The sequence below is a fragment of the Diplotaxodon limnothrissa genome, linkage group LG3 (genome assembly GCF_057381915.1).
Source record: "Diplotaxodon limnothrissa isolate DT_005_m linkage group LG3, D_limnothrissa_male_GT1.1, whole genome shotgun sequence".
NCBI classification, from domain to species: domain Eukaryota; kingdom Metazoa; phylum Chordata; class Actinopteri; order Cichliformes; family Cichlidae; genus Diplotaxodon; species Diplotaxodon limnothrissa.
In genome coordinates this window covers 10,164,724-10,191,173 of record NC_140598.1, presented here as the reverse complement: position 1 = coordinate 10,191,173, position 26,450 = coordinate 10,164,724, and the positions used below count along the sequence as shown (strand labels likewise).

At 43.7% G+C, this 26,450-nt stretch overlaps 1 protein-coding gene across 1 annotated transcript; it reads right to left on the bottom strand.

The window, feature by feature from the left end:
* Positions 1–611: 611 nt before the first annotated feature.
* Positions 612–26,135, bottom strand: LOC146634403 (protein AF-9-like). Its single transcript, XM_085377610.1, has 13 exons — positions 26,124–26,135; positions 25,383–25,563; positions 16,790–16,872; positions 15,121–15,264; positions 14,737–14,775; positions 13,122–13,232; positions 9,451–10,023; positions 6,580–6,649; positions 2,390–2,516; positions 1,497–1,593; positions 1,330–1,392; positions 1,102–1,173; positions 612–734 (listed from the first exon to the last, which is right to left on the bottom strand). The coding sequence occupies exons 1-13, from the start codon at positions 26,133–26,135 to the stop codon at positions 612–614; spliced, it is 1,695 nt and encodes a 564-aa protein (XP_085233736.1).
* Positions 26,136–26,450: the final 315 nt, after the last annotated feature.

The window sequence follows — 26,450 nt, the reverse complement described above, 5'->3', positions numbered from 1 at the left end:
GACGGCGCTCTCAACTCAGCACGCTCGCCATGATGTGTCACTTTGTATCCAGACCTCCTGCTGGATTCTTCTTCATATTTCACACGTCTTTGCAAACTGTGAGGTCGCACACAACAAAACAGAACAACAGAGATGCATCTGTGCGGACGCTGTTTGATCCCAGGGAAATGAATGAATCGGTTATCTGATCGGAGACCGAAGCAGAGTAGTGTTACTGGTCAGACTTGTGCGTTATAGAGCTCTTCAAAGTCCTGTTTCACTTTTTTCCACCCAACACACACGCACACACACCTGCAAATTAAATTTAATAAATAAGACGTACAATGTTGTAAGGCAAAGTTGATCATGCACTTGTCACGATAAACAACAACATACATGGCAGCAGAATCACTCCCACCCACCAACCCTTCATATCAAGCTTTCAGATTGTTGCCTGCTGACATCCTGATCTCGTACATCTACCCCCGATTTCTGCAGCAGGGTGAACTCTTTGTTCGGGGGAGTCGAAGCAGCAGGCTGGACCCACTGTGAGGTTTAGACACGCCAACTACAGCTGGAACTGATACAGGACGAGTCAGAGGCTCGGATCCAGCACCCAACTGCTGTGTGCCTCAGGACGTCCCGAGATAGCTCTGCAGCTTCCTTACTGTACTTCTGTCCAAAGAGCAAAGGTCAAAGTCAAACGTAGTGTTTGTAATGTGGAAGTGTCCGGTCTCTTCAATCAGGTTTACAATCTGCAAGACAGACAGTGAGAGTGGTGGGCACAGGCTGGGTCAAAGTAAAGTCTGCAACTATTAACTATTGTTCTACATTACTACTTCATCATTATTATTTCGTCTAAGGTCTAATATTTATTTTAAACAAGCAGATTTCTTTATGCAGTCATCTGCTGCAGGCACAGCATGCTCTCAGCTGGCCAATCAGAAGAGAGCTTCGACCTGCGCTAACGTGTTTCCTCAACTGGTCGATTTAAACCGTGTGAATAAAATCTGAGATCTGAAAATCACTGAATTCAGTTTTTACATCTGACACGGATCCCAAGCTTTGTAGAAGTGGGTTTGTGTCTGATGGACGTGTCGGAGACTGCTGACATCAGCTCACCTGTTGCAGTATGTGACCTTCTCTTAGTGTCATTAGTCTTTTATGCAGCTCCACCAGCTCATCCAGGTAAACCTGAAAAGCACAAAGCAAAGACGGCTGTCATGATGTAGCAGTGGCTGATGGTAACAAACCCCAAGACATAAAAACACTTTCCATATTTCAGAATATTTACTAGTCTACTCCACATTACACGCACTGTTTCTAAAAACCAAAGACACTCGTTCTCACCTTATCACACTCCATGCTTTTGTCTTGCTTGCTCTGCTTGGTGGGACTTTTTACTTCCACTATCTGACAGACAGAAGAGCAAAGAGTCACCCAGGGTCACGCACACACCTGGATACTGTGGCTTTCAATCATGCTGATCTAAGCCAGTATATCACTGATACGATTACCTGGTTATTAGTAGACTTTAATAAGGGCGGGGCCTCACTGCACGACAGCGGGGAATGGGAGGAGCTGTCACTTCTGCTGCCATCACTTAAACTAATCCTAAGTATGAAGTCACAAAGAATAAAGACATTAAAACTGTTGTCTCAGCTGTTAGCTAAAAACCGCTAACAATGAAAAATCCCCCATCTGAGAGAGTGGGGACGAAGGACGGTCTTTAACATGAAGATGACTCTCGCAGAATCAGTGTCAGGGAGGGGCCTGCTAGATCAGGGGTGTCCAACTCCAGGCCTCGAGGGCCGGTGTCCTGCAGGTTTTAGATCTCACCCTGGGTCAACACACCTGAATCACATGATTAGTTCATTACCAGCCTCTGGAGAACTTCAGGACATCATGAGGAGGTCATTTATCCATTTGAATCAGCTGTGTTGGATCAAGGACACATCTAAAACCTGCAGGACACCGGCCATCGAGGCCTGGAATTGCCCACCCCTGGCATAGATGATAGAAAACCGGTCAACTGTTGGAGACGGAGACGATCTGGTTAAGTTATGCTTTTTGGCCAAGGTTGACGGCACGCCTCCACCAACAGGATGGTGGAGAGAGTTGGAAAGAGCTTACATGAAATACTTGAAAAGTTAGTAAAAGGCACGTTGAAAGAACCTTTAGAAACTGTCCCAAGCAATTTTAACCAAGATTTAAATAGCGGCTCTTCATCATTTTACAGGTTTGTTGTTAAAGGCTGGCTCTACTGCACAAACATGTGAGATACAAAGTAGCCCTCATAATAGCAATATCCTGGTTAGAAGGAATTCATTACCAATGTCTGCACACAGCTCTATGAAACTAAACTAGTGTGCGGTTCAGCCATTCGAAAAGCTGCCCTCGGGTTACTAACCTGTGCTGGTGGTGTGTGAGGTGTGCTGCTCGATCCGTGTCTGAATCCACGTCGTCGTTGTCGTCCTCTGAATCGTCGTCGTCGTCCGAGTGCAGATCCTGCATCACTGACTGCAGCGGGCCAAGCACTGAGTGGAACAGTTCAATAAAGCCTCAGTCATTGCAGTTTAAACCTCAGGAATACAAGCAGAAAGCTGCAGATTGTGACGTTGGTACTGTAAAGCTCAGCAAATGTGGACTGGTGATCTGACTTTCAAAGGGAACATGCACACATCTCGAACTCTACATAGCTGACTTACAGCTCTGGTTTTCAATTGTTCTCATTGCTCAGGAAAACAACATGATTCTTTCATGTTCTTCAATCTCAAAATGATTTAGCAGCCTCTCTTACAACGTCTTCTGAACTGACTCAAAGTAAAAGTTTATAAACCAGGGCTGTGCCCGTTTGTTTACAGGCTCAAAGTGATACTTTAAGAAGATTTGTGGTAATAATGTTTCTGATCATTTACACAAAAAGATATTTTCTGCAGCATTTCTAAGTTTGATTAAATGAAGGGCATCCCATGATTGCTTCCAATGAGCTACTGTCACTGATGACACAGTGCCGTTTGCAGCAGCGTGAAAGTGGCACGGCACTGCAACACAGAATAAGTCAAATGTAGTACAGAAACAGGGTTGGTGTTAGTCGTAGTTTGGCCTGGAAACTTTTGTTAAACAGTAACTAAAGTAACTTAACCTTGTGACTCTTTAGGAACCTGCACAATATTTTCACAATAAAACTGAAGACTCTCTTCTACCTGGGATGTTGGGTCATGAGTTGAGCTTTTTAACCTGCTGCTTTGGTCTTGCACCATGTACTGTATCAGTAACTTTCATCCACTGTTTGCTCTTCCTGTCACATGACGTCCTTCAGCCACACTTGGTGGAGTCATTTGTTTACATTTGGGTCACATGACACCAGCAGCTAATATCTCCCCACACAGCCTGACTGTAGCGCACAGTTTTTTCACCTGAAGGGCTGAAACAGGTTCTTGCATATGTTGCAGAGCACTGTGATTGTTGGAGGTTCCTGAAGTTGCTCCACTGCAGACTGACACATGTGGCTCTCACTCCCAGACATGCCCAGGCTTGTCTCTTAATTGCATGCACTAGGGATCATAACCACCTGGTGTTGCTATAGCAATGATATCTCAGTACGACAGTTTTGTATCACGTAAGAATTTGTGTATGATTGCAGACAATATGATATACACAGCTAGTTAATGCTTCCACTTTACAATAATAAAGCTTATGGTTCATATTAGAATATGTAGGAGGGATCACTCTCCTCAGCCTTCCCGGGAAAGTCTGTGCCAGCGGGCTGGAAATGAGAGTTCGTCCACTGCAGGAGCACGATGTAGAGTGGCTACATAAGATGCAGGTTCAGGCATACCAGGCGAATTCAAGGTCTGGCTATACCAGCATGGTATAGTACCAAGACTCATTGGCAAGTCCTGCATGGGGCGTTAGGGACTCGGGTCCACCCACTTCCAACAATGGGCAATAGCTGAGCCCTGGCTGAGGAGAGGCATGGTCCGAGCCGAGGTCCGGCAGCTAGAGGAGGAAAGCACGGAACTGGGTTTACAAGGAATCTGGACATAGTGGGACCTGTCAAAGCAGACGATTAATTGGCTTTAACTTTGGAGCCTTTCCACATCTTAATATTGCTCCGCTTAGTCTACAAGTCAATGACGGAGGAGCCACAGTGCAGGTTATGTGGGGCGATGGCACACAGGCTGGAAGAATGCAAGACTACTGTTAGCCAGGGAAGACAGAGATGGCGCCATGACCAGGTCCTGAGACTGAGCAGTACTGTGAGAAAGTAGCATCACACAACACCAACATCAGGTGGCTGGAGGACCCAACAGCAGACCAAAGAACCTCCCAGAAAAAGCCAACATAACAAACACAGACATCCAACAATGACTCCACAATGAAGAGCTGGATAGTACTGGACACCTACTGGCTAAAGAGGCAAACAGCCCTCCAAGAACACCTGGCAGCAGCTGCTGGCTAATCAACCACACACAGTGGTGCTGGACAAGGAGCAGAAGGCTGCAGTTGTGATAGATGTGGCAGTCCCAGCAGAGAGCATGTCAGGAAGGGGAGCATGAGAAAAACTGGAGGAAAACTGGAGCCAACGTAGAAGGTCAAGAACGAAGTGGTCCCAGTAGGAATGAACGCGTTAGGAGCTGTAATCCCTAAAGTGGAAGAGCCAGGCACAACATTTCTCACATGACCGGGTCCACTGCCAGAGACCTCGAGGTCGAGGTCACCGAGATTCAAACTCGTCGACGTCGTTAGCTTAAATCCTACGTAACCTCGTTCTTGAGGTACTGCATGCACAAACCTGGCTCTCCACCCCAACCATCCGACCAGCGGGGTGATGACAATCAGCCTTTTTACAGCCGAGAGGAAAAACACAACATGCAGAGATATGTCAGGTTTTCATGATCCAGCCATTCATCCTTCCTTCGGTGGGTACTTCTTAACTTCAGTTCCAGACTTTCTCTTTGATATTTGGTCACATTGGGGCCCGATGAATGTAAAAACAAAGAATTACCAGATTTGGTTTTTTACCTTTTTTTTGTTTTTAAGAAAAATATCAGCCACATCTGATAAAATTTTATAGAACAGCAGCAGTATAATGTCCTCGTAAGTGGATATCAGGCCCTTGTAGAGCAAAATTTAGTATTTTGGTCTAAATAACCCAAAATGTGATGTCCACATATGTGGACGCCCGGTCCTAGGAGGTTAACATGAGCATAACATTTTTCAGGCAAACGCCTCCATGTGTAATTAACATAGAGCCACAGTATTGTTACTGTTTTGTAATCAGCCATAGGCACTAGCACCGACTATTTTAAAGTGTTACTGTTACTAGTAAGCTAACATAAACTAACCAACCCAGTGACATCACATGCTGATGTCGGTAAACGTGTTATATAAACTTAAACTTTAAGCACTTACTTCTTAAATCGAGCTGCACAGACAGCGTTACCTTTGAGAGCAGGGCTCAGTGGTGTAAATTAGCCTTCATACATGTAGCGTTTCATGTCCACTTTAATGATAACAGCTAATTATCTCAAATCGTGAGCATGTTAAATTCCCACCAAGCAGGTTAACGATTATGGTAACTGTGTAACACTTCAGTTTCCTTTACATTGGAGTTTTGCTGAGTGCTGTGCATTGTTGTGAATGTCAACTACATGTGTCGTAGTGAGGAAAGAGGTTGTGTGTCTGCCTGTGTGCAGGGGTGCTGCGTGTCAGCTGGAGGCGGTGAAACAACACTGTTCAATATCGATCCTGCTGCTAAGGAGCGTTTAATCCAAACAGTGTAGCAACCTTATGACAACCATACCACAGTCTCTACAGGGCACACAATAAGTGTTAGGCTACCACTGTGTACTTGGTGTTACGCTTGCATGACAACAGACTGTTGGACGCATCATTTTGCTTTCTTTGATTTCTACCAGTGAGTGTGATAAGTTTATGTCAGCTGGACCTAAAGTGATGTTAAAAACACTGTTTAAGCTTCACACTGCCAGACTGAATACTTCCACCTGTGTAACATAACAGTTGGACTCACTATAGTCTCGTCACATCCTGACATCACCCCAGCCCTGTCCTCTGTGCATCGTGGAAAGTGACGATGGGAAAACATTCAGACACTTTGTGCTCACGTTAGTTTTCCTCTCCCAGATTCTCCCAACAAGCAGCTGAAGATCTATTAGGATAATTGTTGTTATCACAGTTAATATTCCAGATTTATCTGATTACATCTCAACACCCCACCACCCACCCCCCTTTGTCCTGTGCTGTTGTTGATTTGTTGAAAAGAAAAGTCATTAAAAAGTGAATTCAATTCTTCTACGGTGCTGATGAGCACACGCATGTGTGCGAGGCGGCTGTTTGCTGAATGGCACTGAACACATGTGCCTGTACAGTTTAAATCATTTGCTCACGATTATGTTTAATTTCACGTGGCACTCGTGATATAAATCTAATCACGAAAACACAAACAAATCAAAGCGGTGCAGTTTATTGGTTACATCGCTTTGACTGCACGAAGTGTCACGTATGATGTTAGTGTCACTAACAAACAGCACAAACTAAACTTTGTAACTTGTGTGCACGGTCCAAGTCGGTTACCTTGTCGTTTGTGGGGTGTGGGAGCAAAGCTTGAACTGGAGCTGGAACCCGCTGGACTGGGCTGCTCAGACTGGGAGGAAGAAGAGAAACAGGCAGCGATTAATGATAAAAATATGACTCAAACTGCTGTTTGACTGAATGTGGCGGTTCTGCAAACACAGAAGCAAATGAATACTATTCGAGCCCCGGCTCCGACAGTCTCGGTCGTTGTGTCCTTGGGCCGTTGCCTACTGGTGGTGGTCAGAGGGCCCGGTGGCACCAGTGTCCAACACCATCGCCTCTGTCAGTGCCCCCCAGGGTGGCTGTGGCTACAATGTAGCTGCCATCACCAGTGTGTGAATGGGTGGATGACTGGATGTGTAAAGTGCTTTGGGGTCCTTAGGGACTAGAAAAGTGCTATATAAATACAGGCCATTTACCATTTACTGTTATTATTATGTATGTGCTGAAAGAAGACCAAACCCAGCAGGAGTGGACCAACCTGGACTCACCAGTGTTCCCACTCTGAACACGTTCGGCTTTCAAACCACCTCCAAGGGACAGGAATTAAGAGTTACAGTGAGGGGGACTCTCTTTATTAAAAATATGTTTATTTATCAAGGTTTGTATTTATTTTCAACAAATACAAACATAAAACAAACGAGGCTGCAGAGAGCACTGGATGTCTTTTTCCAACTAATGTCAGAACTATCTGTCCTGACATTAGTTGGAAAAAGAAAAGCTCCAACAGGAGGTTTCATAGTGCCATCCATCGTCTGTTGGGTCGGCAAAGCATCAAGAGAAAATTAGATTTTTGTGTAAATGTTCAAGGTTGAAGCAGTACCTTTTATAACAGCACACACAGTTCACATGAAACAGTGTGTGCTGACATTTCCATACAGTCCTTCCCTTCATGTCCATGTTTGTGTTTGACACGTCTGTAGTTTGGATTCATAAAAGCCAAAAATGAAAATCGTTCTTTTAAACCCTTTCTTGAAGCAGCATCTGCCCACAGGCAGCAGAGGCTCACACAGCCCAGAGTGAGGATGTTTGACTCTTTCAGATTGACTGAGATGTGGACTTAAACAATGACAGTGCACGTTTAAACGTGTTTCAATGTACATGCACAGATACATAAGGAAACCTTCACAGTGCAAAACATGGTGAGGAGAAACGTGAGAGAAAGAGCGCACAGCTGCTCTGCTGGTTTACAGGCTTCTTCAAAGTGTCATAAATCTGACCGGCACTCCTGTTTACGGCTTTTGTTCTCCTTTACTCCAAGTAAGCAAACCCAATCACATCAAGAGACAATAAACCGACAGCACATCCAGGAAACTGTCTGACGGTCTAGTTTAGAAACCACGGGGAACAAAGTGGGAAAAGTTGATGCCTGCAGCCGTTCTCACATTCACAGCTCGCAGCGCTCTGCCTCAGCTCTGCTCCTCACGCTCGAACCATCCGATTCATCTGCTCTGGATTTCCTCTGATTAGTTCCCAACAATGGGTTCAGCTACGGTTCCCCCGCTGCTCTGCACAGCGAGCAACCCGCTCGCTCCTCCACGCGTCCACTGTCACAGATCAATATCCCATCTGTGATCTGTTCAGCCTACAATAATGAATCCCGCTAACCTGCAAAGCTAATGACAACAGATGGCTGGCACTCATTTCAGTTTGAAAATAAGAGTGAGAGGATTGTCCACAGCAGCAGACGACATCTCATGAAGAGCAAACAAATCTGGGATGTGATTAAAACAGCTGAATGTAGAAAAACACTGCACAGACTCAGGATAACATGAATACTGTCATTCAAAATAAAGATATTATTTTTATCATGTTTGAATTTTTAGACACTCTTACATAATTAAATGTTCTTCGTGCTGTGTGATGATGATGAGTGGACACTTAAATCAAATAGATGATAAACTTTCTTTTACTAAATTTATCTGTCACCAGAACGTCACCAGTGTGACATCGTCAGCATCCTGAGACACCAGCATCTCTGTGGGGTCCTGACCATCCAGCACAAAGCGCCTCGACGATGCGGCGCCATGGAAATAAAACTGATTCGTTTTAAACAGACGTGTGCTGGTCGGAGGCCACACCCAGTTTCCCTTCCTTCATGTCATCACCTCGTCCGCGTTTCCTTCTCTGCCGTTTTTATCCGAGCACTCACTCCCAAACTCTGAGATCAAAGATGAAGCAATGGGAGCGCTGGGCTGTGTCGCCTCAGGCCCACCAGGGTTGCTAGCCTGGGCACAATCAAATGCCTGGAATTTGTCAGCCCACATGCTTTTTACAACCAGTAGCTGCAGCAGCCCCCACCCCAAAGCTACTTCCATGACAAAAACACAGGTTTCGGTGCCACTCTGTGAGAACTCCTTTGACTAACCACGCGGCAGAGAACGATGCATGAAAGAGCTGCACTTCATACAATCACTGACAACAGAAATAAAAACTGCTGCAGAAAGAAATGCTGTGAAGCACAAACACGCAGCCATTTGATTCTTTCAAAGCTAAAAGAATTAAAGAGGAGCTGTGCTATTTACGGCCCTCGTTTCTCCTCAGGTGCTGTAAAACCATAAATCTTTCTCGTCTGTGATTTGGCTTTAAAACTTCTTTATGGGGAGGCTCTCTGCAAACCAGCGTGGGCATGGCAACAAGGTCAAATGTCAGCCTGTTCATGAGGCTGCAGCATTTTCCTAATTTGGCCACGGGTTTGAAGAAGACGCAGACACTCTGTTAGACACTCGACATCATCATCAGCTGTTTGCTCCCAAACCAATCAATGAGCAGACGAACGCACCAGAACTTCCACCAGGTTTACTGGTGGAAGTTACCAGTAGATGAGCTCATTCCCAGCTGTAACGACAGTAAAGCGTCACGTTTACTCACATCCGATCTGGCAGACTGGTCCTCCATATCAGAGTCATTAGCGTCGACCAGGTCCTGGAATGGCGGCAGCGTGGACACGCTCCTGAGGTCTGCGTCCTCGCTTTCTGCTCGTAGCTTACTGCTGTGCAGCTGCGATCTGTCTCTCAGTAGTTTCTTATCCAAACACGGACCGTCCAACTCTGAAATCTGCATTTCCGAGGAATTCACAAACCCCTTTTTGCGTCTTTTGGTCCCGTGATCGTCACCTTCGAGGCCGGACAAGCGCTTGTTTAACCTCGACGCATGAGTTATCCCCTCAGTCCTACGCTCCTTAGACAAAGACTTGGGCTGCTTGAAGCCCATCTTAGGATTGATCTCTCTAAGTGGCTGGTTCTCTTTGGGTTTCCTGGAAGATTCTTTGGGGGCTTTTCCGGGTTCCCAGCCCGAGTCCCTGAAGGCACTTTTGGGGTCTTTTAAATCTTTTGGGGTCTTGTCTATATGGTCCTTAAATGGCTTGTGGAGTTTGGAGATGCTGCTGTTGTCAGAGCTGGTGGTTGTGGCCATGATGAGGAAAGTGTTTCCTGTAGAGCCATCCTGCAGATTGAAACAAACACAGGAGATCAGATAGTAGCGTCGGATATTTAAGTAGCTGGAGATGAAAAGTGACATCAAGCAAAACAATAACAAAAGAGAAAGAAAGACTGAAGCTACACGGGAAAAACACGTAAAGCTCAGAGTGTTCAGGCACAAGGCAAAGGGAAGCTCCTCGCGCTGTCAGGGCGCTAATGAGACCATACCGCTGTCAGCTGATACAGTATCGAACACGCCACCGATTTTACAAGCAAAGATGTTTTTAAAGGTGCCGTGGACATGAAACCCACTCAGTCCACACATGCAAGGACATCATACACGTGCACATATTAAGTTATGCATAGTAATGAAAAACAATGCAGGGAAAAGTGCTGAACACACTAACTGAAACTTGTACAAAAACCTTTATTGATAGTACAGCTTCAAGACGCCTCCTTTATGAAGGAAGCAGTCACACTGCTCAGGTGTGGTTTCGTCCCAGTCTGTGGGATCATGATCTGAACAGGTGATTGGCTCTAATCCTGTCCCTCACGCTGATGTTGAAACCAAAGCTGATTGGGCGAAACAAAAACACAAAGTGTGGAACAGATCAGCTGATTCTGTTTGCTAATGTGTTGCTAATATCTTTCTACATTTTCTTAGTTTAAACCAAGGTTTTCTGAATAAATATGAGTTCTAAATCAGTGCATTCTGTTTTTATTTACATTTCACGCAGTGTCCCAATATTGGCTGACAAACACTGCAATGATCAACTGTACAGCGAAACACTGATGCTGTATTACTGTAAAACACTAAATATCTGTTTCTTTGTCCACAAACATCCACACGGGTAAATCTTCGGCCCCTGACATTCTGATGTACGTCAGATATTATAAAGTGGATCCAAACAATCTCAGAAAAATGAGGGATGTTCCTGGCCACTCATTTCTAAGCAGACTAAACGAGGAAAGCCAAACGGCTGCTGTGAAACTAAGAAACACTGCAACACACTGTGGGTTCAGTTTGAGGGCTGTATAATGGACAAACACTGTAAATGCTGCTCAGCTGTGTGGCGTCTCACATCGTGCATGATGAACACGTTATCCTCCAACACCAGACTAAACCCAGAACAGAAACAGGTAACCTGATGGTAACCCTCAGCTGCATCAGAGGCTCCAAACTAACCTGCTGAGGTTGGTTTTAACAGCAGTTGTTCTGGTTTCATGTTCCAGCTATAAAAACATGATTTTGATATCAAGCCATCTTAATTTTAAACTTACCACATACACTGATGTACTCATGCATATACACACAACGGACGATGACATCTTTGCTGCTGAGGAATTATTTTCCCTTTTTCCAATTTTCAAAGTGTTTAAAAAAATGTTTAAAACGTTAAAAAGAAAATATTTCAAACATTAAAGCACAACATTGGTTACTAGTAACCAAAATAACACAGGTGGCATAAAAACACTGATTTGAACATTTGTGACCCTCCTGTGGAAGACTGTAGGGTCCAGTTTCTCATCTAAAGGTTAAATATGATGTGAAGATAACTTTCTACTAAAGATGTTCATGCACTATTAAATATGACAAAACGAATACACTGTGGCACATTGTGCTGTGCATTATTAATGATGCACATTGATGCAATTCATAGAAACCATAAATGATCATCCATTTCCTCTGACGGGTCGTTGCATTAAAATAAATATATCAATAATGACTTTGGTTTGCAGAGCGCCTCACATGAAACCCAAGGACATGCTAGAAACAGTATAAATGAAAATATAGTGAAGAAGCCCACAGCTCCCTCACAACAACCGCCTTCTGCAGTTTATCCAAGGAAACACAGAGACATTCCCAAGCCAGCCGAGAAGCAACCTCTCCTGGGACCGCCTCCCAGAAGGCCACGCCCTGAACACCTCACCCCGGCGACAGCTGACTCAAATGGTAAATGGCCTGTATTTATATAGCGCTTTACTAGTCCCTAAGGACCCCAAAGCGCTTTACATATCCAGTCATCCACCCATTCACACACACATTCACACACTGGTGATGGCAGCTACATTGTAGCCACAGCCACCCTGGGGCGCACTGACAGAGGCGAGGCTGCCGGACACTGGCGCCACCGGGCCCTCTGACCACCACCAGTAGGCAACGGGTGAAGTGTCTTGCCCAAGGACACAACGATGGAGACTGTCCAAGCCGGGGCTCGAACCGGCAACCTTCCGAGTACAAGGCGAACTCCCAACTCTTGAGCCACGATCGCCCTCCTTTCGATGTAGAAGGACATCGACTGCAGTCCGAGTCCCTCTTGAACTCGTCACCCTATCACAAAGCAAAAGCCCACCTTCGGAGAAAGCTCACGTCTTGCATCTGCGATCTCATTCTTTGCACTTCAGCAGTGAGTAACAATAACAGGCCTAGTTTTATAAGCGATGGCTGCTTTGCCATTTGCTGGCAGACGACTGCGTATGGGAGACACAATTTTCTCCCATTGGGCACCAATTAAAGCGTTAACATTAAACAACTAGTCCTTCTGATACGTTTAATGACAGCAGCTCTGATGATTCAGGCACATTCCTGCTAAGAATAGGCACCTCGGTTCAATTCAATTTTATTCATACAGCCAAATCACAACAAGCTTTACATTGTACAGTATATCCTATAATAACAGATACAGAGAAAACTCTTATCCACATACAACACCATCTCAGTTCTGTTCACCACAGCTCAATTATACACATTATGACATAATCATTTTGCCTAGCAACAAGCTTTTAGCATATATAAACTTTACCACCATATTATTATTTATTGATTGATTTTTTTTACTTTTTTAATTAAGTATATCAACTAACAATATTGTAGTTTTAGTGATTCATCTAAAACAAAATAAATAAATTAGTACCAAACACCGGTGCACCCTGGGAGAGGCTCCAGGCCCCGACAGGCCAAAGCGTTTAGTGCAGTACAAGCAGGAATCACCCTGAGGTTTAAAAAACATATTTCATGCTTGTGCTACAACTTTTTTGCAGCAGCTGGTCTTTGCTGCAAAACGAGCGACCTTTGTAGCAGCGGTGCTATAAGCTAACAAGGTAAAGAGCAGAGACACTGACCTTGGACGCAGTAAAGCCTTTGCTTTTCTTTGTGTCAGAGCTGTTGGGAAGTGTTGCCAGCTTGAGGTGGGAGCCAAACAGGGAGGTTGAGCCCTCCTGCATTATCATCACCTGCCAAAGGAAAATCAGCAGCTTAAATGAGCAGAGAGTTCTTTGCTTTCAGTAAATGTAGAGTGTTCAGTCTCTACCAGGACAGCTGATAATGAATCAGTCATTTACTGAGTAATATCACTGTGTTTGTAGAGTCAAGTACCAGAAAAAAGGACATCAGTAAAGAATGTTCAGCTTTACTGTCAAGCAGCTTGTGTGAGCACTTTTGTACATATTTGTTCTATATTACATCGATTTCATCCCAGTCATCCCAGTGACATCAGTGCCTCACATGTACATGTAACTGACTTGGCTCAAACCCATTCCCATAAAAAAAAAAAAACTGCATCAAAAACAACAACAACAATCAAAGAAAGAACAACAAAGGATTCTTCACTTGTACAAGTGAAGATGGATATCATGAAGATTTAGAGTAACACATAAATGCCACACAGTTACCAAACACACACAAAACCATATGACCATAGACTATACTGGCTGCACTCGAGGTTCACCTGAAGCACAACAAGTGAGCACCGCTCCAACTGCAACTCCAATCCCCAAACGTTTGATCGAATGCTTATATAGGTCATCATGTGCTGCCACATGCCCCTCTTCATGAAACGCCTCACGTGGTCTGAAATCTTACTCAAGAACAGAACCCGATTCCTGCCTAGCCTAAACATTTAGCTAATTACGGCTAATCATGAAGTGGACCTGCTGTCATCTTAGATCGCAGTGCAGGGGCGGGGCCGGTGTCCTGCAGGTTACAGAGCGCAACCTGGGTCAACACACCTGAATCACATGACTAGCTCATTACCAGGCCTCTGGAGAACTTCAGGACATGTTGAGGAGGTAAATAAACTGGATTAAAATGAAGTCAGTGCACATGAAAGTCCCAGTGAGGGAATTGAAAAGCTTAGCAAAGGATGGCAAGTTAAAGATGTGTTTATTGAACTCATTATAAACACTTTATCAACATTTTAACAACATAAACCGTTGTTCCACGATTTCTGGCACAGCTTTAAAAAGAAACACATGCTTTATGTTTAGCAACAGCGTTTGATTTTCGTACTGCACATTATAGCAAACATGTCCACTTTGGTCCTGTCCATACACAACCACAGATTTGTGACTTTTAAAGCTCAACTGTGCTGCTCTGTTATTTTTGGCAAACTCCAGGAAGACAGTCGCACTATGTTAACGTAGATGTAAACGCTCCAGACAAGAAAACAACCAAAACCTCTGCTGGTGTGGAGCAGCAGGGCCGTACATACACTGCCCCGTGAACGCCGTGTTTCCATGACTGCAGGCGTCTTATGTGGATCTGACAGTCGTTCAAGTGCACAATTTAGTAACGGGACACATTTGAAACAACTGGTTTTGACTGAAATCCCTTACATTAAAGTGCTACAACAAAGTTCAACATCTGCAGCAACAATAGCTGCTACATTGTGTCATTGCTGAGGTGGTAACAGTAACAGGGAGGAGGAGTCATGAGCTACAAGCCTGTTAGAAATCTTACCTTTGAGTCTTCTGAACTTCTTTTGTGAGGATTTCGTTGCTGTGAAGGACAACAGAAGAACAGGGTGACAATCTTGGTAAACAGAAAAATACAAACTATTCATTACTATTCATATCTCACATATGCAGGGTAAACTAGTTCAGCCATTGACTGTCCAGACTGACTGTAGCACTTCAGCCCACTGTGGGGCCAATCAGAGGCTCCAGACATGTCAAATAAAGTGAATCACTACTGAAGTGCAGTTTTAAAACCCTCACATTTACTGAGGAACGTAAACTTATGTCATTGCTGTAAAGACTATACACATATACTCCACACATACTACATCCATGATATAAAGCGACAGCCCAGGATGGACCTGGTCTGTCACGCCCTCGTGCCTACCCCTCCAGCTTTCAGTAACTTCCTACGAAACTCCTCTGTTGGATTGTTGAAGGTGAGCTTCTCACAGCGGAGGTGATTGACGGGTGGGTGACCTTCCAGGTGGAGGAACAAGTCATAATCAAAGCGAACTTTCTTCGGTTCTTCCTACGGAGAAGTGGAAGGAAAACCACGAAAGGGACAAACAATAAAAACCCGTCATGCAGCACGTTACCCACATCATGCTCTGTTTTTGACTGCATCATTTAATTAGATTCAATTCAATTTTATTTACACAGCATCAAATCACAGCAAAAGTCACCTGAAGGTGCTTTATATTGGACAGTAGATACAGAGAAAAATCCAACAGTCATATGACCCCCTATGAGCAGCACTTTGGCGACAGTGGGAAGGAAAAACTCCCTTTTAACAGGAGGGGCGGGGCCATCTGCTGTGACCGGACTACCTTATTCAGATCCCAAACACCCTCTGAAGCCTGAACCATGAAATAACAGACAGAATATTTTTTTTAATTAATTAATTAAAATTTAAATTTCATATAAACCCTTCATTTTGATTGAATTTGCTACATCTGGCAAAAATGTGTTGTGCAATTTATTTACTTTCTTCAGGGGAAAATAAATAAATCACACTGATTATGTACAAGAACTGTATTTGTTAAATATGATACACGAGGCACTAAGTAAGTACCACAGTAACGCAGCAAACTCAAGTCCTGATTGTAAACGACTAATTAAAAAAAATAAGTTGAGAAATTTAAGGCAGCTTTCAAATGAACATCCATGTTTTTCCTGGGTTAAGATCAACTTTGATTTTTTGCTTTTGGACTTAGTTTCATTATTTTTACTGGCTTTTTTAGTTTGAATCACCATTTGATGAAATGATGACAGTTTGGGTTGAGACGACCTTTGCTCAGGAGTCAGCATCTGTTAGATGTGTTCGAAAGGCTCTCTGCTAGAAAACGTCAAAGAAAATGGAGCCAGTGGAACCAGTGGAACCAGTAACAAGCTAAAACTCTGGAACAAATGCTGCTTCTGAATTTTGCACCAATAACCAATAATGGAGCTCTTCCAGCACTACAAAATGCACCTTTCTCTCCACTGGATGTGCCAGTTCATGGCTCTGACCCAGTATCTGTGTGGGGTCGTTTAATTTAAATCTCTGCATTCATGACCTACGTTACCAGGTGTCGTCACCCAAAGAGAGAACCAGTTCATCCAGCCTTTACCCTCACATGGCAAAGGTGGCATCGCCTTTAGGCCCAGCTGTGTGTGTGACCTGCTGCTTTGTTAGAGCTGCACACACACCTCTGAGTATTGGTAGGCCAGTTTTTTCTCTTTTCCAGCAAAAACACTTTCAAGAGAGCACAACTGAATCACGCGTACACTCCTTCAGTAACGTCGCTGCAGAAGCTTCCACATAATACATAAAATGTTGCAACAGCTTGAAAAGACGTGACTCTTGATAGAAAAATGAAAACAGCTCTGAATGGACACATTTGACAATCAGCCTCTCCAAAGCTGCAGTTCAGGAACGACCTGGTGCAAACCCGACACATGTTCAGAGCATACACAAAAACCCCTTCATGGTTTAGAGGTTCAGGGTCTTACAACAATAGTGCATTACCCACAGACACAAACCCTGGCAGCTGAGTGCTGCTTGTTAAATGTACCTTGTTTCTGAAATAAACTTCGATGGGCAAGATGAAGCCTGCGTATCCAGATTCCTCCACTTTGTACGGTGGATCCTTGCACACTGAAAGAGAAAACTGCTGTTAGACTTCAGCACCAGGAGGCTGACAGTTCACAAAGCTTGCTTTAAATTCATGCAGTTACATGAAATGCAGAGCAGCGCTGAGTGTGCTGCAGCCATCTGGTTGGGTTGCTGGGAGACGGCCGCTCTGACAAACACAAAAAACCCAACCATTACATAAATCACATCCCCTCCACACCTGAACCAGGTGACAGGACTGTATTAAGACTGTTGCTTCATTTATTGTGTCATTAAACACACTAATCCTGCAGCTGTGTTCTCATGAGACCTCATTAACTCAATTTCTGCAGCCTACTCTGATGCATCGATACAGAGAGCGGGCGTCCATTAGAGCCAAAGCCTTAAACACACACGACAAGGCCAAGACGTCCACGCATGCTCGTAGAGGAGCACACGGATCACAGCGGATCCCTCCTGAGTCACAAACTGTACCAATGCAGGAAATGTACTAATTAAGTTACGTGTGCTTATTGAACAAAGGAAGCTTTGCTTAATTCTCAAATATTGTCCGTTTGACACATCACAGCATGCAGCTACGATGGTGATGCGTGTGAATGTGTAGAAATGCTGTACGGATGGATGAGAGTAGAGAAGGACGACATCTTTCTCACATCGTCCCTCTGCTGCCTCCAACATCTTCGTTCCTGAAAATCACATCTTTTCAAATTATTGTTGTTAATAAGTTACAAACTATTTTACTTACTGGTCACGGATCTAATCCAGTAGTCTAGAACTATATCTGTCCATGTATTCATGCTATGACAGCAGTGGCACCTCTCAGTGTCCTTGTATACACAGCTATGTGCTCAGTTTGAAAATCCTACATGTGCTCAGGTTTCAGTGGTTTAGGTTGAAAAAGCAGCCATGACCTGATGGAGCACATAATGGTTGTTGTGAAACGTTAGCTTCATGCTTTTCAGGATTTTTTTTCCTTCCACACTTTTAAATCTGCAGCTGTTTGACAAAATTAAATGTCACAGCCTTTGTTACCCTCAAAATGAACCAGGATCCTTATTTTAGGACAGATGTGTCATAGACACTAGGCTTGTAACAATACTACAGTTTCAGTTTTAATACCAATACCCAGAAAAATAGCATGGTGAAGAGTATAACTGCATCCTACACCAACAGAAGTAATGGTGAACAAGTTCTATCTTGAAAATGTCAAGTTGTTACCGTTCAACTAATTCTTTCAAATATAAAGTTGATTTAAATAAAATCAATCCTGGTGGCCTGCAGCGCTCCCCCTCAGCCAAAGACACGAATTTAAAAATCAGAGCTGATTTTCAGAGATGTTGTCCTCCAACCACGAGGTCAGCAGGATTCAAACTCATCTGAGATTTTCAGCAGATACACCTCTGGTATCAAGTTGAAAATCTTAGGTGACCTCCTCCTTGAGTTATCACATTCACAAGACTTTACAAATCCTTGATCCCCGACCTTGACGCTGAGCTCTTTAGAAGAGCACCTATGGCATGAACTTCCCAACCCTACATCCCCTCATTCTTGATGTATCACATCTGGACAAAGTGTGGTATTAGCTGTGTTGAAATGAAGAAGACAGAAAACAGAGTGCTTACTGTGAACGCTCACACCGCTCACTGCCTGGATTTCCAAACTGACCTTTCAGGCAGCTCTTTACATCCTGGTAATTGCTAATAGTTAAACAGCAATGCTGACATGTGCTCCTGCCAGGTTAATATTTATGATAATTTCTTAATACTTTAATACTAGTGAAATGCAAGCTTCACTGATCTCTGGAGATTCCTCTGAAAGGACTGTTCGGTGTTAAAGACAGCTGTTAGCTGCATGCCTGACTTACTGCAGCAGTGCCATGTGAAAACAGCACTGTTTGTATTGATGTTCTTGCAAATATGTACCATTGGAGTCAGTGATTAACATCTGAGTGTCTATTTTTTGACAGCCCTAATAGAGACATTGCTTATGTTTGGAGAACGCAGGGACTGATGTAGACCCCAAAAACACGTCCCCACAGTGAAACGAGGGCGTGGGAGTATTAGGCTGTGGGTATGCTTCAGTCCATCTGGAACTGGAAATCTTGTCAAGGTGGAAGGAATTATCAAGAAAGACACACATGTGATAGTTTGGAAAGAAAAGATCAAGCAGCCAAACCTGGATCTAAGTAATCGCTTTGTCACATTTTCCTTTGTCTGAAAACGCCTGCGTCTCATCTGTTTGTGGGTTTATATTGGTGCTAATGTAGGACCCTTACATTCATACATCCCTGTAAAGAGGCACTTTGACGTTCAATCACTGTTGCTCTACTAGAGACAGTGCTATTAAAACTGTTCCAAAGTACTGACTAAGCCAATCTCAAAGAGCAAGGGCCGACCAAAGCTGCACATCAGCATGAAGCTATGGTCCAGCAGGCAACAGTTGCTCCTGTTCTCGGATGAACGCTACAAAAAGCTGAGCAAAAGCATTCTTCTTATGTCATGGTGAATCTGATTAGTGCTTATTTATGCACAGACAACACTAATTCATCATGATATTCACCGCAGGTGATGAAGAGTGTCTGTGGTTGACTGAGCAGAGCACCCAACAACAACCCTGCACTCCACCACTCTACACGACCTCTCCTGACTCTACATCACACTAATCAGGTAACAGCAAGACCCTTCGACAAAATGAGGTCAACATTAAGCTCCTGAGCAGCAAGAGCAGAGCAGGGATGAACGCACACGCTAAAGTTTGTGTTGGAGGTCAGTTAGGCCGTACGGGTGGAGAGCCTCAGCAAGTTAAAGGTTAGCATCCTCCTCGCTGCTCGTCGTACCTCTCCCACCCCGCTAGCACACATGCTAATGCAGGTCACATACAGAAGCAGGCTGCATACACACTATATCACATATGTCAGCCTGTTAAGATACACACACCTCCACAGAAACGCACTGAAAGAAACTCCTGATCAAAGGTCTGAGACTAACAGCACACACAGCAGGGTGAAACTTCCACACCTCACCTATAAAACCACCACAGAAGTGTTGGATGCTCAGTGAGCTCCGGGGTGGCAAACTTTAATTCTTGCAAAAGGTTGATCAATTTCCTATTATTTGATCTGATTTTATTAGCGTCAACATCATCAACATGTTTGATGAAGAGCAAACATGATGCAGACGATGTAGGACAACTCGAACATGCCTGAGAAGGACCGTTTACGAAGTTTGGATGAACCTTCAGAGTCGTAAACTGAAATCACAGCAGAGAACACTCAGATCTGATTTATGACAACATCTGCATATCATAATAATGATAACGAAAGTAGCTCCTCAGACGTGTAACTGATGAGTCCGATGAAGAAGGAAGTAATAATGGAGCACATTATGATTCTTTACGTCCAATAAAAGCTGCCAAACCAGTGTTAGAACGAATCTAACATTACGAGAACCATCGAGAAAAAGTGAACAGCAGAAAGAGACAGCAGGTTGGTCACATCAGCTCCAGTCGGTGCTGCTCCTCGATATTAATGTTTTCCATGGGGGGGAATAAAGGATATGCAGGGTGTGATTGAGGTGGGTGATCTGCTGCACCCTCAAACGAAGCAGCCACAAGAAGAAGAAGAAGACGAAGAAGACGAAGAAGAAGAGTGGTTTATTTGTACAGCACCAACGCGCAGTCGATTTAATGTGCTTCATATTTTAGGGTAAAGATCCAACAGACAATCTACGCACGTGGAAACCAAACTACACCACCATCAGAGGTGGGCTTCAGGTGTGCACCAGTACTTCCTGAAACTATTGTCCTCCTGTTACCTCACGAGGTAAGACATGCTGCACTACATCTGCTTACTAGCTATCATGTACTGGATATAACGTCCCAGTATGGAGAGTATGGCTACAACAATGACTTATTATTCAGACTTATGGATATATTCATGTCAAAAAGGTTAACAAGTAATAATAAATGAATGCATAGGCTTTCACAGGTTTCAGGCCCTAATAAAACTCCACCAGCAGGCCACGAGTCTCAGAGCGAGTCCTGACTCAGGCCTCGGAGCTTTGTTGTGGGGAGGGACTGTAAAGAAAGACAAATGTTTTATGGTAAGGCCAACTGAGAGGAGTGAAAGAGCTTTCAACAGACACCCCAAATAAATCAAGCTTCAATAAACCACTTCCTCAAACTTCCTTTCATTGATTGAACCGAGGAAGAGTTGGCATTTACAGCCCAGTTCCTGTTCCTTGGAGGTGGCCGCCTTGTTTATCGGCACCTCCTCCTAACCCCATGCTTTCTTGTAAACAACAGCAGCCAGCCTGGAGCTTTCTTTGTGTTTCACCTTCATGAGTGGGAAGCATTTTTGAGGAATCAAGGAACAATACCGGCAAAATCCCGAAGCCCTTCAGTTTCTCAGAGCTTATTTATTTTTCCTCCACGTTACAAACTACACGTTTCACGCAGTTTTCAGGGAGATGAACCATTTTTTTTATCTTCCAACTTTCCAGAAAAGTGACAATTCTCTGAAATATCAAACACCTCTGAAGAGATTCCCTCCATCTGTAGATTAAACGGCACTACAGAATCCAAATGAGGTGCTTAAGCAGCACGAGCCTCTGCTGCCAAAAACAGCACCGCCTTCGCTGCTTCCTAACAACGTCTTTACCTCCATTTGTTCAGACAGCTTTGCCATTTGGCTGTCACCATGGAAACACCTCCATGCTGGCCTGCTAACTAAACAGCAGCAATGATGAAGCGCAACGGCGGCTTTACTCGCCGACTCGGGGAGTTTCTCCGAGCTACACACCCAATCGTTTGGAGAGTGAGAAGAAGTTAGACATGCGCCATCTTTTGGCGTTCTCGCTCTGACTCCCTTCGATGTTTGGATTGATAAGAAAACACTGATGTGCTGACATATGAAGAAGACTATATTGAGAGCACTTAGGATCTGAGATCTTATCAGTGGACCTAGTTTGGTTTGGTATTGCTACACAAGCCAATAAAGACCAGCTGACAACTGTAAACAGCAGCAGAGCTACAGGACTGATGTTCAGCACCTTCTACATTTTTTGGCGTCCCGACAGACCCCAGATATGTCCAGGTGGACATACAAAGCTTATATTTCATTTGACAAGCCAAGTGAAATGGAGACATGTTAAAAGGACGTCCACGTCCATTTAGTCCCCCCCACCTCCAAACCCTCTGGTTTCCAAGGCTACAGTTTATAACCATCTGTAGTAAATACTGCTGCAAAGGTTATCGTATAAATCAGCACACGACCTGCTGCCATTAAAGCAAACTGTTAGTCCTCACTTCAGTTTGTAATTTTAATATCTGCTCGTGACGTCTTTAAATGTCTCCGTTTTATTTCAGTGTGTAGGTGGAGCCTGTGTGGCTGTTTCAGTTAAACTGGAAAGGAACCATGTCAAGAAAAACAGCTGAGCTCAGATCTTTGTGCGAAGCACACAACGTCCAGGTGCAACAACATGTGCTGGTGACTGATCTCTTAGTTGATTAAACAAGGAAAACATTAGACTAACCAACTAGTGTAAAACTAGGAAATACTCAGGTATAAAGTTCAGTTTGAGAACAGTTTAAATGAAAATGTCAAAAATGAATTATAGGCCAGTCAGTGAGCCATCGGGGGGCAGATTAAACTGGAGCAGCAGATCCTGGAAGTCATGTAAGCTGTGAGGCAAGGCCTCCTTGGACTGGACTTGTTTGTCCAACACGCCCCACAGATGCTCGACTGAACTGATATCTGTGGAATCTGAAGCCCAACTCAACACCTTAGACTTGTCCCAGTTGTTCCAGTTTGTGCTACTCAAAGAAGGCACCTTCTCCCACTTCTCCATCATCCTGTCCTGATGCTCAGGTGTCCACTGGTGACCCTTTTGGCAGTAGACGGGGGTCAGCGTGGACATCCTTACTGCTGTGCAGCTCCATGTGCAACAAACTGCGACACGCTGTGTGTTCTGACACGTTTCTATCAGAACCAGCATCAACGTTTTCACCAGTGTGAGCTTCAGTAAGTCACCTGTTGGACTGGCACACACAGGTCAGTCTTTGCACCCCACTGGTTTACTAACACTAACCCTACCTTCATTAGATCACTTTTGATAGATACTGACCAGTGCAGCCTGGGAACATCCCATAGGAGCTGAAGGTTTAGAGATGCAGTAACACAATCTTAAACCCTTATGCTTGCTCATGTTTCCTGCTATTAAAGAGAAAACCTTCACATGCTCCCTGATCTATGCCACTCACCAACAGGTGCATTGATGAAGAGATGACCAGCACCATCACCTCACCCGTCAGTGGTGGATTTCCATATTACCACACTAAGCCTTCTTTTCCACAGTGGCTCTAGTGTGTAGGGCTGTGTCAGCTGGGTGCCGTGTTTCATTAACAGTTAATCTTGTACTTGTACTCCTCTAAAAACTCAACTGTGTGTCACTCCAAGCAGATGATGTCTGCCACTGCTGAACAGGTTGTCAGGATACTACAATTTCAAACTCAGTACTGACACCACAGGGTCGATTCTGACCCCCTCCTGCAACAACACGTGGTGAAGAAGTTGTACCTTCAAAACATTAACTTGTTCATTTTTCAACAAATTTTCCCAGTTATATGTTAGCTTTAACAAAATAACTATTGAAGCTTAAAGGTTTTATTTATTTTACATAATTTCATTACAGATTATTGCGGTAAAATATATTTCAGGATCTACTAATGAACAATGGGCGCAAACAAACAACGCTTTACCATCTACATGACTGAATTATTGTAGAAGAAGAACATAATTAAAATGAGTTTGAATTGGGGTCGGGCGACTGGATGAATATTTCGACTATCGCCGATAGGCTGAGCATACTCAGCCGGATGGTGGACACGTGCATGCTCATGCAAGTTAGTCGAGTTTGAGTACTTTGCTCGTACTACACTGATTACATTGCTCTGCAATCAAAAAGTCTGTGGACGCACGAATTTATCGCCCATCGCCGATTATTGGACTGATGATTGTCGGTTGGAAAATTTTTACATATCGCCCAACTTTAGTCTGAATAAAGTCTCTCATTTGTTTCCTAAAATAAAAATAATGATTAAAAAATTTAGACAAAGTACGTGTTATGTATTTAGGATGAGTACAGGATAAGATAACAAAGTTAAATACATTTAGAAGACTATATATTACTTATACTTATATACTTATATTATATAAGATTATATCATACAGTTTTGGTTTGATTACAGACCAATTTTTCTAATAATTTCATTATTATTATTATGATCATCATCATTAGTAGTAGTAGTAGTAGTAGTAGTAGTAGTAGTAGTAGTAGTAGTAGTAGTAGTATCTGTGTGGCCACCAGTATTGTTTTAGATCAGGGGTGTCAAACATAAGGCCCGGGGACCAGGATCGGTCTAGCAAAGACTTCAGTCTGACCCACTGGACAGCTGTAAACACTGTGAAGGCGTAAACTTGGCATTTTTCTCTACATTTTACAGCTTTTTCCGATAGATAAAGGGCACTGATACTACACTAACATAATAAAACAACAGAGAAACAGTTAAATCTGATAACTGTGTAAATTAAAAATGTCCAGTTTTAGATTTATAGGTCAGTAAGTGAGCTACCAGAACTTTACTAATTTATCTGAGACATTTTCTTAGAATTTAATTCCAAAGAGTCACGCTGACAGATTTCTTTCTTTATCATGTAGAAAAGTTGAGACGTCCTGTTTTCCTTATTTTAAGATACCTCGGAGTCTAACTTCTTTGCACTGACACCAAGGGGAGTTTCACTGATCTGGCCCAGGATAAAGGTGGGCTGTATGAGCTAAATAAGTTCAACATTACTGATCATCCTTACTGTCTGTGGAGCTATGTGATGAACACTGGGTGGACAGTCTGAAGGTTAACTGTGGGCTTCTCCAAGGTTAGTTGTTTACACTGGTTTGTACTGGTCTGGGAAACGTTTGGAAATTCATAAATGAATGTATGACACACTAAACTATTTATACTTAAATAAAGTTTTGTATGTAGTAATATTATTGTGTCTATTACAGCTACTACTAATGTTATACTAATTACTACTGCTGCTATAAATAAAAAAGATGCATGTAGACACATACTTCACCTGATTATATGATTATTGTCATCATTGTTATTACTGTATTATAATAAGCCGAAGCACCAGCCTGCACCTCTTCACTCACTAATTTGTGTTGTCTGTTGTTATTTATGTGATTATTTGTGTCAAAACATGAAAAGTGAAACGACACCAGGACGTAACATTACACAGACAACAAGACAGAAAGGACTTTAAGTGAGAACCTGACTCTGCCAACGCTGCACTACAGGTGTGAAATAAATGCACGCACATGAAGAAACAACACACATTAAAAGTATACATATATACACACACACACACACACACATATATATACATATGTGTGTGTGTGCGTGTGTTTGATCAATTACAGATGTGAAGCCCTTAACCTCCACCCCTCCACACAAAGCACCAGGGCAGCTCTCCTCACCTCGCTTTGGTTTCGGGAAGCTTTCGTGCAGATGAAAAACCACTTTCTCCACAAAGTGCTGGATGTTGCTGTGCTCTGGTCCTCGCACAAACACCATCCAGTCGTGGGTGAACCCTTCCACCGTGGGTTTCTTTCTGACCTGGGCACGATGACCAAGTTCCAGTTTCACCTGTACAGCACCCTGCAAAGCACAAAGACGCAGGGTTAGCGTTACTAAAGACGGGTCACGGGTCCATGTTTCATGCAGGTGTTTGTTCCTGAAACACTACAGTCTGCTGCTGTCCAACGTCTGTTTCCTCTCAGCTGAAGCAACAGGTACACGCTTACACACGACGAGCTGAGCTGCTCACACTTCAACCTTCGTGTGTCCTGCGCTTTGTTTCCTGAGCTAACGTTACACAACTGTTAAACCGTAACATCGTAAGAATAAAGAGCAAACTTCTCAACAAAGTTGGCATGTCTGCGTTACCGGCCCAGCGACTCCTCTCACTGACTACAGCCGCTCTCCAACACTCTATCGGCGCATTAGCCGAAACGTTTTGGGGGTTTCTCCCGAAAGATTTTCCTCTGTCTGTCTCTGAGGGGAATTTAACATCTCTATTATTTCATGTGGTAGCAGTACAGCCCGAAAACCCTTGTTGCAGAAAAACCCACGGACCCCTCCGGTGTGCCATAAATGTCCACGCGTATAGTGTTTAAACCCGAGCCGGGAACAGCAAAGCACCGTGAGCAGCTACTTACCGAGCTGGCCATAGCTGAGGCCGAGCCTTCGTGTTATTTCATGGAGAATTCGTTTTATATTAAATGAGAGGTGAGTGCAGTTTGCCTATGACGGCCGACATGGTTTCTTAGGGACTCAACTCAGACCCAAGACTTTGAAAGGTTCGCCGGCTGTAAAGCGTCTGTAATGACGTGGACAGTATCCGCTTGGGGCTTTTCAAAGTAAAACACTTGCGGTAAAGATGCACTCCAGGTCCCCACATACCTAACATTCTCCTTATATATATTTCTTTAGATTTGTCTTTCTTTTGTTTTGTCTTTCAGACAATCTCCACGTGTGTTTATTTG